Below are 19,008 nucleotides of genomic sequence, written 5' to 3' on the forward strand. Positions count from 1 at the left end.
AAAAAATTCAGATATCTGCCGTCAGCTGTAGGCCCCTATGGGAACTCTTGTTGTTGTTCCCTATGGGAAAAGTCTAATCGTCTCAGTGAAGCACCATAGACACTCAAATACATGTGCAGTTTAAGGACATCTTCATTTGAGATTTCTTTACTCTTTGTACCTCAAATTCCCACAATGTCTTCATTGATCGAATTTCATCACTAATATTGTTTTCGTGTGTAATAAAAGTGGTCACAGCTACAATAACCTCAAATTGAGGAAACAAAGCCTTCTTTGGTTCCAATGCATACAAGGATTACTATTCATGGCATTTTGCCTTGTTCATTGATTTGCGTGAATGTCTCATTGGTAACTACTAACATATCTGTGAAATTCGGGTGAACCACAATGACATATCCACAGTGTATATATATATATATATATATAATAGGTATTCCATTGGGCATAACTTGTGCCCCTTTTTGGCTGACCTACATAATGTAGCTATATACTCGTTCTTGTGTGAATATAACTGAAATTAATAAAGAGTAACCGTCACCAGTCCTGAATCTTTATTTCTCATTCACTAAACTGTATATAGGTGAACTCCTATTTTTAAACAATCCTTACAGTACAACAAAAGCTGTGAAAGATATATATCCCCTTTTACTGGATTTAAGGAAACTACAGACTCTGCAGGTGGTACATGTTGTCTGGAGCTGTATTTGTACAAAGACCAAAACTGCCTTTGCTGACTTTCTGATAAAATGAGTATTTTGATATTTGGTAAATTATCCTTACTTGGATATAACAATATACTGAAGGGCCCAACATATAGCATGTACATATATCACCTTGTAGCATTTGTTAGATCCTGTGTGTTGTGTGACGATTTCAGTCAACGTCACAAGTTATTAAGTACTGCAAAAGCAGGTTTCTAGTTTATTTCATCAAATGTCTTCACTCTAAGTTTCTTACAGTTTACAATGAATACAATAAGTATAATTCTCTGGAAGTAAATATGGACAAAGCATCTAGAATCTCTGACATGACATACTATCAAGGTACACAATTTGGATATTCATACTGATTTCATTCAGTTGTCTAGAATATTACTCACATTTTTCCAATGTCATTCAAAACTGTCGATTGCTTTTCTTTGCACGATTCCATCTAAATTTCATACTTGGTATGCTTTCTTAGTTCTTTGGTGGTTTGTATTGAACATAGTTTTGGGAATTGGACTTGCAATTATTGACTTCACTATGATAGATAGATTCTATTCTATGGAGACTTTGCAACATGATGGCTGCTTACAGATAAAATTCTGTGCAAGACAAACAAAAATATTCTACAACATGTAAAAGTCCACTTCGTACCAGACATGCACACAATGCTAGAGATGACAAAGCTTTGCTGGTCGTGGACCACAAATGTTTGATACTAGCAATAACAGGAGCTGATTTTGGCCCAACAAAAGTGAGACATGCCCTTGGTTATGGGTAGCAGGCTGACAAAATGTCAGGTAAGAATCCCTAGTCTTTCGGGAAGGCCGGACCACTGTTAGATGTTGTATCATTTATAACATATGTCTAGTTCATTAGGCTATATTTATGTCTACGTGAACATGTAAGATATCTTCATTGTGTCGTACATCCAAATTGAAGCCCTTGCATGCCTCATCCTCCTTTGCTCATGCTCTGGCAGATCTTTACAACTTTCCATTTATCATTTGGAGTGTTGTGCCAGAGTTTTGCTGCCTCTAGCACTTCTGATGTGTCTCCAATGATGGTACAGACCTGCATAAATATGCATGCAACAATTTGGGGGGCCCAACCTTCATTCCTTTTTGGCTTGTTGGTCTTGAAGATCATATCCCTGCGTTATCCAAATATGTGTTATGACTGCTGGGTGAATGTAAACAGTGGCGCCTCCCATACATGTAAGTGTGGAGTGTTCCTGTTGGGCTGCTTCTCTGCCACCTTAACATAATTCATTTTGAAACCTACAACAGCTGTAATTTTTTTCCAACCCAGATGTGAACTACTTGCCTAAAGACTGCTCCACCTGTGTGCAAAAAAACTCACTCTAAATTCAGTTTAGTAAAAATTTTAAACGAGAGCAAATGCTGTGTAGGTACAAAAGTCCTGTGTCGTTGTTTACATGTATATGAGACACAGTCACCATTACTGGTTAGAGTGTCTGCCTCAAAGTTGCTAGGCAAAAAGCACTTTGAGGTTTAATAGAGCAAGGAAACATGACAGTTTGGCCGGGTGTCAATATAATGTGGCTGGGTGGAGTGTCATTGTCTGGTGTCTTTGAGTTGATAGTTCAGTGGTGGCAGCAGTTTGACGGCATGGAATCGCCCTGCCACAAGAAGACACTGTGCATCTACACATACCTAAAAATTCCTTAATACACAAGCAGTTTTACTCCGAAAAACGAAAGCTTCAGTATTTCAGCATTTTATTGTTTATTTTATTTATCGGGGGTGATATGAAATGGGCAGCAATGATATATTTATAGGTCTAAATGATGTAGGCTTAACATATCTAAATACACATTCAATCTTACCTTTGCACACTTCTTAAAAGAGACAAGATAACAGAGGATCCATGATTTCCATGCCATGCAACCACATGCTGGAAACCAGCAATAGCCGCTTCCCTATGTTTGCAAAAAAGGGGGAGTACCTTGCTAAACAATGTTTCTCAAGGATAAGAAAGCTCCTTAACCAACCAGTTGAAGTTGCTTATTAGTGGCCAATCTGACCAAGACTAGTTTCTTTACAAAACACAACACACCCTATTCCACTGCAATTCAAAAGCTCTGATCATTTATAAGTTTTCTTGTCCTGCATGTTCATCTGAATATATGTATGGGTAAACCTAACAGATGCCTTATTGTGAGAATAAAAAAAGACACAAATGCTTCTAGACACACTACAACATGTAATCGTATTTCCCAATTACATTGAATTTCAGTATCTCAACAGCTTTATCTGCCAGATAATCTCAACAGTACTAATCGACCAAGCCTTTGTGATATTATTCTAAGCAACACAAGTGTTGTAGGTCAATTCTATCACTGGTCCAACATTTTGTTTATGTTAGGTGTGACCTGAACCACAGGTTGAAGGCAGCTTGTCATATGCTGCGGCTGTTCATTGGAACAGTCTGCCTGCCTCTGTGCCATCTGCCTCCTCAGTTAAATTGTTTAAAAGTTTGCATCAAAAGTGCCAGAAAGTGCCAAACAAGTGTTGTATCTCTGTGTATAACTTTGAACTGATTAATGCTTGGGTTTTTTTTTTTTTTTTTTTTTTTACAGTAACCTGTGTGATTCCCAAGTGGATGTGTGAGTGAATGGAGTACCTCAGGGGAAGATCAATACTGTCATATTGACTGAGTTTGTTACCCTCTGAAAATAAATATATGATTATCATTATCTAAAGATTATTTGTGACCTGTATTCTTATTTAATCCATATATGTATATATGCCATATTTTATCATTACTATCTGTCCTTGTGGCCATCCACTTCTCCGGAATGTTATTACTAACTCTGTCAGGCCATCCACTTCTCCGGATTGTCATTATTGCCTATCTTAGGGGCCATCCACTTCTCCAGAATGTTATTTAATTGCCTATCTGTGGGACCATCCACTTCTCCAGAATGTCATTTAATTGCCTATCTGTGGGACCATCCACTTCTCCAGAATGTCATTTAATTGCCTATCTGTGAGACCATCCACTTCTCCAGAATGTCATTTAATTACCTGTCTGTGGGGCCATCCACTTCTCCAGAATGTCATTAATTACCTATCTGTGGGGCCATCCACTTCTCCAGAATGTCATTTAATTGCCTCTCTGTGGAGCCATCCACTTGTCCAGAATGTCATTTAATTGCCTGTCTGTGGGGCCATCCACTTCTCCAGAATGTCATTTAATTGCCCCTCTGCGAGACCATTCACTCCTCCAGAATGTCATTTAATTGACTGTCTGTGAGACCATCCACTTCTCCAGAATGTCATTTAATTGCCTATCTGTGGGACCATCCACTTCTCCAGAATGTCATTTAATTGCCTATCTGTGAGACCATCCACTTCTCCAGAATGTCATTTAATTACCTGTCTGTGGGGCCATCAACTTCTCCAGAATGTCATTTAATTGACTGTCTGTGGAGCCATCCACTTGTCCAGAATGTCATTTAATTGCCTATCTGTGGGACCATCCACTTCTCCAGAATGTCATTTAATTACCTATCTGTGGGGCCATCCACTTCCCCAGAATGTCATTTAATTGCCTGTCTGTGGGGCAATCCACTTCTCCGGATTGTCATTATTGCCTATCTTAGGGACCATCCACTTCTCCAGAATGTCATTTAATTGCCTATCTGTGAGACCATCCACTTCTCCAGAATGTCATTTAATTGCCTATCTGTGAGACCATCCACTTCTCCAGAATGTCATTAATTACCTGTCTGTGAGGCCATCCACTTGTCCAGAATGTTATTTAATTGCCTATCTGTGGGACCATCCACTTCTCCAGAATGTCATTTAATTGACTGTCTGTGGGGCAATCCACTTCTCCGGATTGTCATTATTGCCTATCTTAGGGACCATCCACTTCTCCAGAATGTCATTTAATTGCCTATCTGTGAAACCATCCACTTCTCCAGAATGTCATGTAATTGCCTATCTGTGAGACCATCCACTTCTCCAGAATGTCATTTAATTACCTGTCTGTGGGGCCATCCACTTCTCCAGAATGTCATTTAATTACCTGTCTGTGGGGCCATCCACTTCTCCAGAATGTCATTTAATTGCCTCTCTGTGGAGCAATCCACTTGTCCAGAATTTCATTTAATTGCCTGTCTGTGGGGCCATCCACTTCTCCAGAATGTCATTTAATTGCCTGTCTGTGGAGCCATCCACTTGTCCAGAATGTCATTTAATTGCCGATCTGTGGGGCCATCCACTTGTCCAGAATATCATTTAATTGCCTCTCTGTGAGACTATTCACTCCTCCAGAATGTCATTTAATTGCCTATCTGTGGGACCATCCACTTCTCCAGAATGTCATTTAATTGCCTATCTGTGAGACCATCCACTTCTCCAGAATGTCATTAATTACCTGTCTGTGGGGCCATCCACTTGCCCAGAATGTCATTTAATTGCCTCTCTGTGGGGCCATCCACTTGTCCAGAATGTCATTGTGGGGCCATCCACTTGTCCAGATTGTCATTGTGGGGCCATCCACTTGTCTGGAATGTCATTGTGGGGCCATCCACTTGTCCAGAATGTCATTGTGGGGCCATCCACTTGTCCAGATTGTCATTGTGGGGCCATCCACTTGTCTGGAATGTCACTGTGGGGCCATCCACTTGTCTGGAATGTCATTGTGGGGCCATCCACTTGTCTGGAATGTCATTGTGGGGCCATCCACTTGTCCAGAATGATCTCTCAGCCATCGTTTGCGTAGCCTTGGCCGACTGTCACCCGACCGTAGACCCATGATTATCAAATGTTTAATGGCATCGAATAAGTTATGTGTTGACAAATATATGTATTTGTGTGTGATGTGTGTCAGCCTGTGTGCTTGCATACAACAAAAGACGCTTTAAAACGTATATAATGAGAATGTATATGTAATCAGTCATATCGGTATATCACACAAGGCCTACATTTTAAAAAATTCAAATATTGGTATTGTTGGGGATGTCTTGAACCATGCCTGCACATACATGTAATTTAAAGGTCCACAAGAGATACTGTACATGTTTGGTGTGAAACATCAGTCTGGATCAGTAGACCTGATGGGCCAGACTTGGCAACCTGAAGACAGCATTCTGGTGGGTGACAGGTGATACAATTAATACTTGTCTCAGTTGCAAAAGTGACTGTCCAGACTGATAATTTAAGGGCTTAAACAGAATCCGAACGACAACACAAATGTGTGTATATCTGTTTTCATCTTTCATACTGACTGATTAACATTTAAAACCTAAACGTGTACACAAGTGGAACACACATGTACATGTATGCATGTACAATGTACATGTACAATCATGCAGCTATGGTATTTGAGACTGGTGTGTTTTAGCTGGTAGTATGCAATAATTGTGCATTTCCTGTGGACATCCAAATGCTTTTAGGCTTTTCAGCTATGGTTTGATATAGATTATTGATCGTAGCTCTGCATATTTTTCATTTATAAGGGTCGGCTTCCTGGTGACGTCTTGGTGCCTATGTGTGAATGGAGGGTTATGGCTGAGGGAACCTCAGGGCCTCGTTACGCAGACTGTATATGTACAACATGCCCTGCCTGGGGGACGTCAGCCCCTCCAAAGAGGCAAACTCCTGGGCCAGTTTCCGGGTGGACATGGCTTGCTGAACCACCTGACGTCAATAGGCAAGCAGCTAATTACTTCTAGTACCTTCCTGTTTATGCTTATATGCCTGACAGTGATTCAGGCTTACCTGAAAACATGTACTGCTGTGAGGACTTAATGCTGCTCTAAGCACACATGTATGCAAGGGATGCCTTAAGACATTGAAGCTGCTCACAATTTCAAAGTGTAAAAAACAGGTAAGGGTTTTGCATAAGTTACTTCATTTTATCGTATGAACTAAAATAAAATCCATCTCTAAATGAAATGAGTATAACTTCAGGCTAGGAAATTCACACCATTTTTTTTTTCACGTATACATGAGAGTGTCATGTACATGTTCATAATTTGGATAATTTATTCTCTGCCAAATTACTTAAAATTTCTTCACAAACCATAAAGGCAAACTATTGAATGTTGTAAAATATCACTTTTGGTGCTGAAACTTACATATTTCCTTTTGGACATCATCTTACCTTCTCAAAACACATTTCTAATTGAGGCCGATAGAACATTCACATTCAGGTAAAATGTGCAACGTTAAACAGGTTCACAGAGATGTGTTTTAATTGTAATTTGTGTTTTCATGGTAAATTGTGTTTTTTTTTTAACATTCCTGTCAACCTGAATAGGTTTATACCTGGCACATGTTATCTGATGCAAGAACATTCTAAAACAATTATCATCACAGTCTGTTGGTTATAGCAAATTATACCAATTAATTTATATATTAATTGCTGTAGTTATCATAGGTGTGTCATGATTTCTAACTTGTTTGACTTGCAGTTTGTATTGGCTATTTTCATCATGGGACACAACAAAAACAGTAAATCGATCTACAATTTCATGGAATTTTTCACCAAATTTATGCTGACATGCAATTGCTCTTCTGCACAAACTGTAGTATAGATTGGTGTTTGATTGGAGCAAAATTAGTTGGAGCAATATTATTTCACATGGTCATTTAACAAACTTACATGGCAAGGCTAGAAAGTTAGTGAAAACTTTCATGAAATTACAGTTTCTTCACTGATAGGTGATAAATCGAAACCAGCAATAAAGTGAAGTTTACAAGTCTAGAATTGAGCACCTGACGTCAATAAAATATTAAAGCGCAACAATTCACATGGCTTGAGGTTGGGGCACCATATTGTTTGACAAAGCTGTCAGTTTCATCACTTCCGTATTTACAAATAACACAAAAATATGAAACCTGTTTCATTGCCTCTAAATTGCCCTTAATCAGGCCCTGACATGCCTAGATTGCTGCTTCTGCTCAAATCTTACTGTCTAGATCTAGATTTAATTGGCATTAGAAAGTTTTTTTTTATACAGGGCAATTCAAGCCTTAAAATTTATTCAATGAATTATTTCACCTTGTTAAAAAGCCACTGTGGACAGGGTTGTTTTTTGACCAAGAAAAAAAGATAATGTACCACAAACTGTTGCATTTGGAGTTTTGATGATTATATGCACATGTATTAAGGCCTGGAAATGGACATGTATGAAAATTTCAATAAAACATGAAGTTTGAATTAATGCTGAAAAGCTTTTTTACAATTGATAGTATTTTGGTGGTCAATCTGGATGAATAAATGATTATGGCATAATGTCACATCAGGGATCTCGGGTCAAGGTGGTTAGCGTGAAAGCTTGGCACGATGGCCCACAAACCTCTTCCCAATGTGGTCGTTGTGAGTTCAAGTCCAGCTCAAGGTCTGCCAGCAACCTGGGGATGGTCATGGGTTTCCCACGAGCTCTGTCCTGTTTCCTCCCACCATAATGCTGGCCTTCATTGTATCAATCAAAAATGTTCTCGAGTACAGCATAAAACACCGATCAGACAAATAAATAATGCCATATGGATGAAATAATTTTTCATCCATATTGTGGCAATTGGACAATCTGTGGATGATCCACGTCTTTATTTTAAGAAATTCTACACCGCTGTTTTGTTTGGTCTTCAATCTAATGTGAGAATTACAGCTATACTGATTGCATGCTCATTTGTTCTTGTCAGAAGGTGGGCAGTGTTACATATGTTTCTGAACACTGGGACTGGTTGATGATACAGATGTGAATGCAACTTTTACAACACATGTCCCTCTACTTTATGCAGTACAAACAACTGAAGATGGAGGAGAGTTTGTATGGGGACTGGATGTTGTACATGTAGAGTAAAAATGTCTAATTATAATGTCATGCTAATTGAGTGTACTGGTAACTAGATCTATGAGTCCAATGTTCTTCCCTCTGTAGACGAACTTTCTTTCATTACTTGTTATATAGCACCTCCGGTGGATTCTTCAGTGTTTAATTTAAGTTACTTATATCTTTACTTATTTCCTTGTTCACAGCCAAAGCCAACTCTATAGACATATAGCTGCATTCTGTGGAAGAAGTCAGTCAGGCTACAAACAGCTAAGCCAGAATGAAAGAATTCACCATCCCTGGGACAGTTCTGGCAGAATGAAATTACCATCTGACGGCATGACGTCGCTGTGGTTTTCTGGATGCTCCATGTATTGATCAGTATACATACATGTATATAATTCTTCACAGTAAGTTTTTTTACCCATAAAAGTAATTACAGTAGATGAAATCCAGTGCCAGCTGGTCAGGTTGTAGATAAGTAAGGTTTGTCCATTTACTTTTCTGAGACAAGGGAACAGGTTTCTTTGCTTTGCACGGTTTCCTAACCATGCAGTCATCATGCAAACTGAATAAAAACGGTGTTAGTGAAGTGTTTTTCAGTGCAGAGTTTAAAACTGAATAAAAATAAATAATATCTGATGTTGGTCAGGTTGAAGAAAAGAGTAAACTAGGCACATGCATAAGGCAGGACCTTACGGAAGCCAACCTCGGCAGGTGCCTCATCAGGTAAAGGTGCAGCAGAGCTAGAGGATGTATTTATTTATTTAATTGATTGGTGTTTGACGCCGTACTCAAGAATATTTCACTTATACGACGGCGGCCAGCATTATGGTGGGTGGAAACCGGGCACAGCCCAGGGGAAACCCACAACCATCCGCAGGTTGCTGTCAGACCTTCCCACGTACGGCCGGAGAGGAAGCCAGCATTAGCTGGACTTGAGCTCAAAGCGACCGCATTGGTAGCTAGAGGATGTAGAGTGAGTAGGACAGGCGCAAACACATGGCCTGAAGTTGTTTAAACTGCATGTACACTTACATCGTAACATATACCATGTTTTTATAATTGTTTTCTTGCTTTAATTTTGACAGTTGTTACCTGTACTTCTGTAAATATTAATTTCAGAGCTGAAATCTGGAAGGCATATTAATGTTTTGCTTGGAAATGCATGTGTGTCTGAAATAGAGACTTGAGATGTGAGAAATGATCAAAGAACTCAAGTCAACTATAGTTAAGTGTGCAAATGAAAAGGCGATTGAAAGAGATTGGGGAGAACGTGTGCAGTTGTATACTTTTGTCACAGTGTCTGTGTATTTTGGCGTAATAAGGGTTAATATTTGCAGGAGGCTGATGTGTTGACAGTTGCCATGCTGGGAAACTTTCCTCTTACCAGTGAGACCATTGGATTAATCAGAAGGGGGTCAGATATTGACGTTGAGGTAAGGCTAATTAATATGCTAATCAGGTGAGAATGCAGCGGAATTCATTTCTGATATCAGAATGAAAGGATGTATAAATTGTTTGGTTTTCATTTCATATAGCATCAGTTTAGGATATGTCCTAACATATAAAAAACTTTATACAAAAAAGTCTTTTCAGCTTTCTTCTTGGGACAAAAAAATGCATTCAAAGTATACAGTTTCCTTAAAGCCCATAACTAAGAATTGTGTGAAGGGAATATTGCCTCTGGTCCCAGTAAGTTCATGGATGATTTCACTTCTGAAAATTTCCAACCATTGACAGAAATTATGCATGAATTATAGGGGTGTTTCAAAAATAAAAAAAAAAAAGAACCCATAGTCGATATTCTTTTTTAGATATCCTTTAATGCAAGGGAGTAAAAAATTGAACTAATGATATATAGAGGTACATGTGCATTTAAAGCAGCTCTGGTTTTCAGCAGGAAGTAGTTAGGCGAAAGGGGTATGTAATTTTTTTTTTGTTTTATGAGTGAGCAGACACTAAAAAAGCCCAAAAATGGAATAAAAAACAAAATTGACAGACCCAGGTTATACATCCTTATTTCCTGCACAATTGTGAGTACATTCATTAACTGTCAACAATATAGTTGTTCTCTTAAAAGGGATTTAATTGGGTATTACCAGAGAAAACAAACATGAAGCTCAGTCCTATGTTACAGGGAACATACATGTACATGTAATGATCTTTATATTTTGTCCAGTCTTTGTGTTGTTGATGATTTTCTTCCTTTTCAAGGCTTTGCAATGACGTAAATATGTCTTCAGTTTCTGAGACAGACATATTTCCCACAAATTAGATATAAATTTGGGATGTCACATCTGGTGTCACATTTGGTGTTTTCAGCATACTTCAGTAGCGGCAACACATCACTTTGCATTTTGGTGACATAGACTTGCCCAGCCACAAGAAGACAATGCACGTACATGTACACACACCTAACAGTGCCTAATGACTTCTCGTCGTCATATAACTGGAAAATTTTTATGTACGATTTAAAGCCCCAACCATACATATATTATATATACGCATCTAGCAGATATTCTGGTGCTGAAAATTGCTGTAGACCAGTTCACTTCTGGAACCAATAATCTAATCACAAGAAATACTTATCAGCTCTCTAGACAATTGGGCCAACAGCTCTCCCAGGTTACAAAAAATATCAGAGCTGGAGCTCCGACAACAAATATATATGGAATAAATGGTTTCTGATTTCTCAGACTGCAAGCTTCATGATTGTATCTTGTCTTTGTTCATAGGAGCAAATCTGCAGGATGTCCAACAATTAGAGTATAGTTTCTTCTTTGATGATATAGAACTCTTGAATTGTAGTTGAACTTCAAATTCTCATACAAAGAAACATTTATGTTAATTTGTTCACTGCCAGGGCTCAACCCCGGAAGGAAATTTTCCAGATTCCTCTAACTCCGCTTTTCTTGTTGCCTTACTTGCCAACTGTGCTTATGCTAGGTTCATACATGTAAATGTCTACCTAGTCTTACCTGAAGTTTTTATGTTGAAGATCACTTGCCTTCCAGTGTGAAGTTCCACAAATTGAGCTAAAAGGATACATAAAATGTTCGATTTTTATTTCTTAATAATACAGAGTATATGAGGTAGCCTGACATGAAAAAGTACAAAAAAACATTCTCAGCTCACTACTTGGTTGTTGATGTCAGTGGCGATACTTATAGCTGTCAAAACAACTTTGTTATCCAAAGCAGGGAAGAAAGCCTGAATTTTGCTCCCGCGTTCCCAGTATTTTCATAGAAGACATCATTTCTAAATATTTCCAACCAATGAGGGAAAATATGCAAAAAAAGACATGATAGAGCAGTTATTAAGAAATATAAAATATGCCCCAAATATAAATGATTTTTTTTTTTTTCATTTTTTGGCATTTTTCTTCATTCTCCTTAAAACCGTACTCTTCCTTTTGAAGTAACTTTTTTATATACCACTTAAGATCAATGATTGGAAATGAGTGTTGTAGAAGCTGTATTACATGATGATCATGTACACTACATGTATAGACTGATGTGTTGAGTTCAGCGCTCTCTCTGCCTTAATATACATATAATGTTGACTAAAACAATAAAATTGATTTGTAGTGCTCAGACAGTAGACTTTTCAACTTCAAAGTATGGACATGATTGTCTGCCATGTGACTCGTTAAAAAAAAAAAAATGAATTGCTCACATTTTGTGACATAAACTAAACTTTGAAGTCTTACATCTTTGGTGTTTGAACGTCTAATTTTCAACTTTTAAGAAGTTTTCTGTGATGTGACCTGCAAATATGAGAATAAGATCGCAACTTCCGACCAAAGTAATGAGACTGTTAAACTAATAAATAAGATATATTATAATATTCAAATTCAAATATTTTTGGTTACATGACAAATATGGTAATCTGTACATTTCCACAGTTTTCAAAATAGGAATGTCTATACATGTGTTTAAATTTCAGCTGAATTGGTTGAGTGGTTCTTAATATAAATCAATTTGGCATGTTTGGGTAAGACATTAAGTGGCTTCAGTACCACGAAGAATTTATAATAACAGAAAGCTTCATAGCCTGGCTTTTGACATTGTGATTAGGTACCGCATGTCGTCACCACTATCAGACATGTTGGAGACCTGATACTACAAGGCCCCAAAGGCTTCATGTGCCTTCTTATCAGTACATTCTGGCTTCATGTGCCTTCTGATCAGTGCATTCTGGCTTCACGTGCCTGCTGATCAGTGCATTCTGGCTTCATGTGCCTGCTGATCAGTGCATTCTGGCTTCATGTGCCTTCTGATCAGTGCATTCTGGCTTCATGTGCCTTCTGATCAGTGCATTCTGGCTTCATGTGCCTTCTGATCAGTGCATTCTGGATTCATGTGCCTTCTGATCAGTGCATTCTGGCTTCATGTGCCTGCTGATCAGTGCATTCTGGCTTCATGTGCCTTCTGATCAGTGCATTCTGGCTTCATGTGCCTTCTGATCAGTGCATTCTGGCTTCATGTGCCTTCTGATCAGTGCATTCTGGCTTCATGTGCCTGCTGATCAGTGCATTCTGGCTTCATGTGCCTGCTGATCAGTGCATTCTGGCTTCATGTGCCTTCTGATCAGTGCATTCTGGCTTCATGTGCCTTCTGATCAGTGCATTCTGGCTTCTTGTGCCTTCTGGTCAGTGCATTCTGGCTTCACGTGCCTTCTGATCAGTGCATTCTGGCTTCATGTGCCTTCTGCACACTGAAGAGGTTTTTAGTCATACAACATACATCTACTCCAATGGCCATTGGTTTAGCCAATGTGCATTGGAATCTGTTTGGCCTGAAAGAATCATAACAATATATGCCTTGTATTTTGAAGTTAAGCAAATTCTGGTCAGATTTTGAGATCTAGTATGGCCACATTCAACCCCTGTGACCTACATTTTTTTTTCCTTTCTTGGTCTCCTGGAATAACTTTTACCTTCCTATCGTACACTTAAGTTTCAGATTCCCAGCCATAGTGCACTCAGTACAGATTCGGGAAGCAGAAAATAATAATAAATATAAAGAATAGTAATAATAATAAGAATACAAGACATACGTTTCATTTCACAGGTTTATTAGGAGGAAGTTCAAAACTGATTTATGGCTAAGTCGGATTTCGTGGAGATGTTATAGTGTCGAATTTCACATCAGTCGCAGTTGTAGTATTAGATGTAAATGACATTTGTCTTTTTAGGAAGTCATGCTCACACTAATTTGTTATATACATTCAGTCATGACAACTAATAGAGCAAATAGAGAGTTCTGCATGTGAATCCAACTGATCAATATTTAAATGATCAAATGATAAACATAAAATAATGTGGTTTTATACAGTGAATGCATGCTGTCACTGTCACAGGGTTTGTATTAATTCCCGAAGGTATTCCAATAATTACATTCAAGGGCCAACTGTATTTGTGTGAAAAAGTTATTATTGTTGGTGTACACACCTATAATAACACACCCATTACAACGATATTAATTTAACCTCTGAATATAACCGAATAGTAGATACCCTGCAGAATCAGTAATTTAGCCATTGATTCCAAGCACCTGCACCTCCATTACATGTATACATGTATGCTGGCTGCTTGATATAGATGTAAAATCCTTGGTGTAATAAAGATAAGTAACCTCATACGTAACCATAATTTAGCCAATTTTAGGGCTCTTGCACTGTTATCGTCATCGGGAATATGTTGAGCCAAATATATATCATGGCTTCTTTCAGACACAGTGTATATGTACTTTATTTTCCGCGTCTTTGCATAAAATAGATGTGTTTCGTTTTTAAAGGTCCGAGTTGATGATATTGCTACATGTGTGAAATGTGCAATAATCTGCTTAATTATACACTCAAAAAATATCTTTTATTAAAAGAAATGTTTTGAGATACTCTTTACATTTAGCCAGAAGATGTTTTGATGAGTTAATTGCGATTTTCCACCTGAGGTAATGGATTGTAATACATATGTATGGAGGTGATATCACCCGAGGAAGAGTTTCTATCCCCTTTCATGTTGTACTGATTAGCATACAAACTTGATGTAATGTTTTACCTGAAAGACATGTATCACGTAGAGAGGAACAGGTAAGCGTCGGCACAGATTCACTGTAGGACAAGAGTATTTTTTGTGCCATCCTCACAGTGTACAAGTACATGTGATTGTGTGTGCTATGAAGATCGATCAAGACCTCATTGATTTTACAGTTGGTTTGTTTTGCAAGGAGGGCTGGCAATCGAGGCTGTGGCGGCTTGTTTAAACGAGTTGGATGCATATGTCCTCGCCACTATACACACACGTCTCGCACCTGTTGGTACAACCTCAAGTCTGTACACGGACACTGTCACTACATCCTATGGATTACCTGTGCATATTGCCTGAGATTCGGGCTAGGATGAGGTGAGGCAAATGGCCTTAAGACCCTTGTGTCCACCTCTGCCACGCTCTTATTGACCTAGACACTGTAGCAGAAAGGAGGGGGGCTCTGCGAGGCTCACCTGTTGATTAACCTCACCTGTAGATACCTGTAGTGTCATGATCCATGTAAACCCATAGTGAGATATGATAGCTTAGGTCTTAGCAAGACACAGTGGGTATACTAATATCAGATACTGTCATTGCAAGATGAGATAGAGGAGTATCTGGAAGCATCTGGAGGATTTCAAGTCTTCTGATGCAGTAACACCCGGATTATTTATCCTACATGAAGCACATGTTTTGATTATCCTTCATTATTTCTCTTGGTAAACAATGCCATGCTGTTGGAACTGATCAAATTTTATAATAATTGTGACCCATGTAGATCTCTGTATCCAGTGGAATGTAATGTATAGGCTTGGCTTTTCATGCGTTTCATTGTATACTGCGAAGATTACAGAAATTAGGTGACATTGTGCTCATAGTATTGGTCCAAAGTTTCAAAGTGTGAGTAACCTGAGCTGTCAACTGCAAATTTCCAGAATTTGTTGTTGTCCGAAGTTTAAGAAATGGACATCTGAGCTAGAGATCCAGGATGGGGGAGACTGTTTGCCTGGTGAACTCTCCTGCTGTCTTCCATTTTCATCTGTCCTATGAAGAATTAGCTCGACCGTCACATGTAAGTAAATGATCAAACACTTTACTATTAATTACTTCCACAGGCTTCCACAGACAGAAAGTCGGACATCATAATAGGTGCTGCAGTGTTCTAGCCATGCAGACATGCATAATGGCTCAACTTGTATACATATATGCACTTATACATGCATCCACTTGTACTTATACATACCTGTACATGCACTTGTGCTTATACATACATGCACTTGTACTTATACACACATGCACTTTTAGATATACATGCATGCACTTGTACATATACATACATGCACTTGTAATTTTACATACATGCACTTGTATTTATACATGCATGCACTTGTACTTATACATACATGCACTTTTACATGTGAGAGGTAGACAAATTTGTACACTACATGTACATGTACAGTGTGTTGAGATCTGTTTTCTTAATTTGAGATCTGTTTTCTTCACTCCAGAAGGATACTGGTTAAATTTATTGCATAATTTATAGCTGTGGTCTATTTATGACGCTTTGATACACTTGTACATGTAGTTTTCTGCAGTAATTAAGATAATCAGAAGAAGAATTTTCTCTTCATTCCAAACTTTGCGTACAGTTGAAGGATACACAAATAGAGTATTGAAGGAATTTCTTCAGTTTAGTGCCCATAAGAGCGGTGATCTCATGATTTAATTGGCTCATCTTTCTTTTCATGAGTTTGATACATGTTTTAGTTATTATTTTGTTGCTTTCATCTTAAAAGTGAAAAACTCAGACATACACATGTATGGCCTTGGTATTGTTTTCTGGAGTTACCATCAACCTTTTGAACTTTTTGTTAATTATGACAGCTTTTTTTCACTATGTTTAATAAAAGACAAAATTTCATAAAGGTCTTCTTTGCTAATGTGCTGGAAAGTAAACAAATCAACAACTACTTCTTCGAAGGTTTTTAGATATGTCCAATCTGATGTTGAAGCAAATGATGTATTAAGATGTACATGTATGTTATTATGAGATTTCTGATTTGTTTTTATTTAAAGAATAATAATAATAAAAAAGAATAATTTTATTCTAGTGCTAACCTACATGTACATGTATTTGTGCGCACATGAGATTTCGTGGTGTGGAAATTTGTGAAAAATATATTTTAACACAATATAATCTTATAGTCCATGTAAACTGGGATGTGGCTCCAAAGCTACTGTGTATATAGTTGGAGCCTTATATATAGGCATTTTATCTCACACTATAATCCTCAACACATACACATGAATTTGTATTGTGATTTCACTGACATGCATCGAGTAATCAAAGTCTTTGTGTGACGAATGTGTATATCAACATTCTTTTGTACGAAGGCAGTTATTTTTTGTGTGCTTGTGATTTTATGTACATTGTTTTATTCCAAAACATGACAGTCATTGCTATTTTGAATAGAGTTCCAGGTGACAGTCACAAGTTTTAATTTTGTTTCTTTAAAGATATTTTTAAAAAGGGAAAAGAGTGTATTACCGAATCGAAATGTCTTTTTTTCAACATTCAGTTGATTTCACAAGTACCACATGTACATGTAAATGCATATGTACAGCTTTTTACATACATGACTTTTTGAGAACAAAATTGTTAGCATGTAAAACCTGTACATGTAGAGGTGTTGTAATCTGCCGAGAACATGACAGCACTGGTTGCTGAGGAAATAAGCTAGCAGGAAATAACTGAAGGTGACTGAGTTATCACCGTGGGGTGTTAAGACACATCTGACATTCACGCTCAGTGACGTACGTGGAGTCAACTGCAATTAAACAACCTGTGGGAGACTGAAAATATGAGATGTCTCCAACCACTAGGTTTAGGCTAGCTTTGATTATTTATTTGAAACTAATCCATCAGATATTTCATTTTATTTTTTTTATTTTTTGGAAATTTATTTTGCATGTATGTGTTTATCAACATCTTTGAGTGATGTGTAGAAGTTGCTGATGTACTGTAAACAAAAATGTTTCTTATGGTATGGTAACACTGTAAGCATCTACATCGTGTTAATAAACCAAAATTATTCATCCATAAGAAACATCTCTATTGTCTGTTGTGCAAAGTAACATGTACACGTAAGAATGTCAAAGCTGGGTGTGTGTATTATATACAGAGATTTATTTGAATAATTATTAAAAATAAATGTGTGCTGGCAATATCAAATCAGTGTCTCTTTTGAACAGATGGAATACAAATCTGCTACTCGGAGCAACTGGGTGTTTGGTGACTCGAAGCATTTCAGAACTTCTAGAGGCAACTTGTGGCATCTGATTGTATGCTGACTGAGCAGTTGGTTGGAGCTCATATAGGCTTCAGCAGCATCATAAAGCACTGGAGATATTGACCAAATGTAACATGCCAGAAAATCTGTGTCAAAGGTTTCTTCCAGTCTGGTATTTGAGGGACCAGAGCAGTACACTTGTACATGCATTTTTACCCAATCTGATGTTGATGTGATGAAAAAAAACTGGAATCAAACTGAATCAAGTGGTCAGAAGTAAAAGTTTTAAGACTTACAACTTCATGTGGAACCTTGGATTATTTGAGCTGTCATTAATCCGAACACAAGTTGTAAATATACGTGCAGCTCTGCATATTGTGTACTATCTGCATGTAGGTTAAATTGTAACATTGGATGACATGTAGCAAGCATTCTTGTATGTGTGTTGTAATTCTGCATCAAGAAATTAGTACATGTATGAGTGATTTACAATATATGTGTACAAGAGTTCAGATGCCAGTATTAATTTATTACAGATCTATGGGGCCTATATGATTCCTTAGTCAAACTGTATAATATAGAAAGAAGTTGAAGCTAGATGGATTTGAAAAAGGTGGTCTAAAGCTTCTGTCTGTTTGACCATCCCATCTGCAGTAAAATCTAAAAAGCAATTTAACGCACGTTACTTTCAGAGATTTTGAGATTATAGTTGAGATGTGTTAACTGCTGCTCATTTTTGCTGCCTGCAATGACCAGTAATATGGCAGCTGTCACTCATCTGTCACATTCTGTGATCTATATAAGATGGCTGCCATTGCCCATCTTTACATGTATGAACATCCACATATCTGTGTTTTATCTTAAAATATCGTGATATGAAATCACGGCATCACGCCCGTCAAACTTGGGTAATGCCATTCCATGTATTCTGATATGATTACAGGGATTCATTTTCAGGACATCCTTATTTATTACCCAAGATGGCTGCTTTATTTATTTATTTATTTATATATTTATTTGATTGGTTTTATGCCGTACTCAAGAATATGTCACTTATATGACGGTCGCCAGCATTATGGTGGGAAGAAACCGGGCAGAGCCCGGGAGAAACTCACAACCATCCGCAGGTTGTTGCCGGACCTTCCCACGTATGGCCGGAGAGGAAGC

General features: G+C 37.9%; 1 protein-coding gene across 2 annotated transcripts in view; it reads left to right on the forward strand.

The window, feature by feature from the left end:
* Positions 1-6,514: 6,514 nt before the first annotated feature.
* LOC135473024 (uncharacterized) overlaps positions 6,515-19,008 on the forward strand; it is a 33,590-nt gene continuing 21,096 nt past the window's right edge. The window contains exons 1-4 of one of the 2 annotated variants that reach the window (XM_064752795.1): positions 6,515-6,566; positions 8,724-8,927; positions 9,170-9,246; positions 9,861-9,956. In XM_064752795.1, coding sequence (XP_064608865.1) covers positions 9,196-9,246; positions 9,861-9,956 — 147 coding nt within the window. In that variant the 5' untranslated portion in view covers positions 6,515-6,566; positions 8,724-8,927; positions 9,170-9,195. Of the gene's footprint in view, positions 6,567-8,723; positions 8,928-9,085; positions 9,247-9,860; positions 9,957-19,008 lie in introns of those variants that run through there. The other variant, XM_064752796.1, reaches the window with a different exon arrangement.

The sequence above is a fragment of the Liolophura sinensis genome, chromosome 8 (assembly GCF_032854445.1).
Source record: "Liolophura sinensis isolate JHLJ2023 chromosome 8, CUHK_Ljap_v2, whole genome shotgun sequence".
Taxonomy (NCBI): Eukaryota; Metazoa; Mollusca; class Polyplacophora; order Chitonida; family Chitonidae; genus Liolophura; species Liolophura sinensis.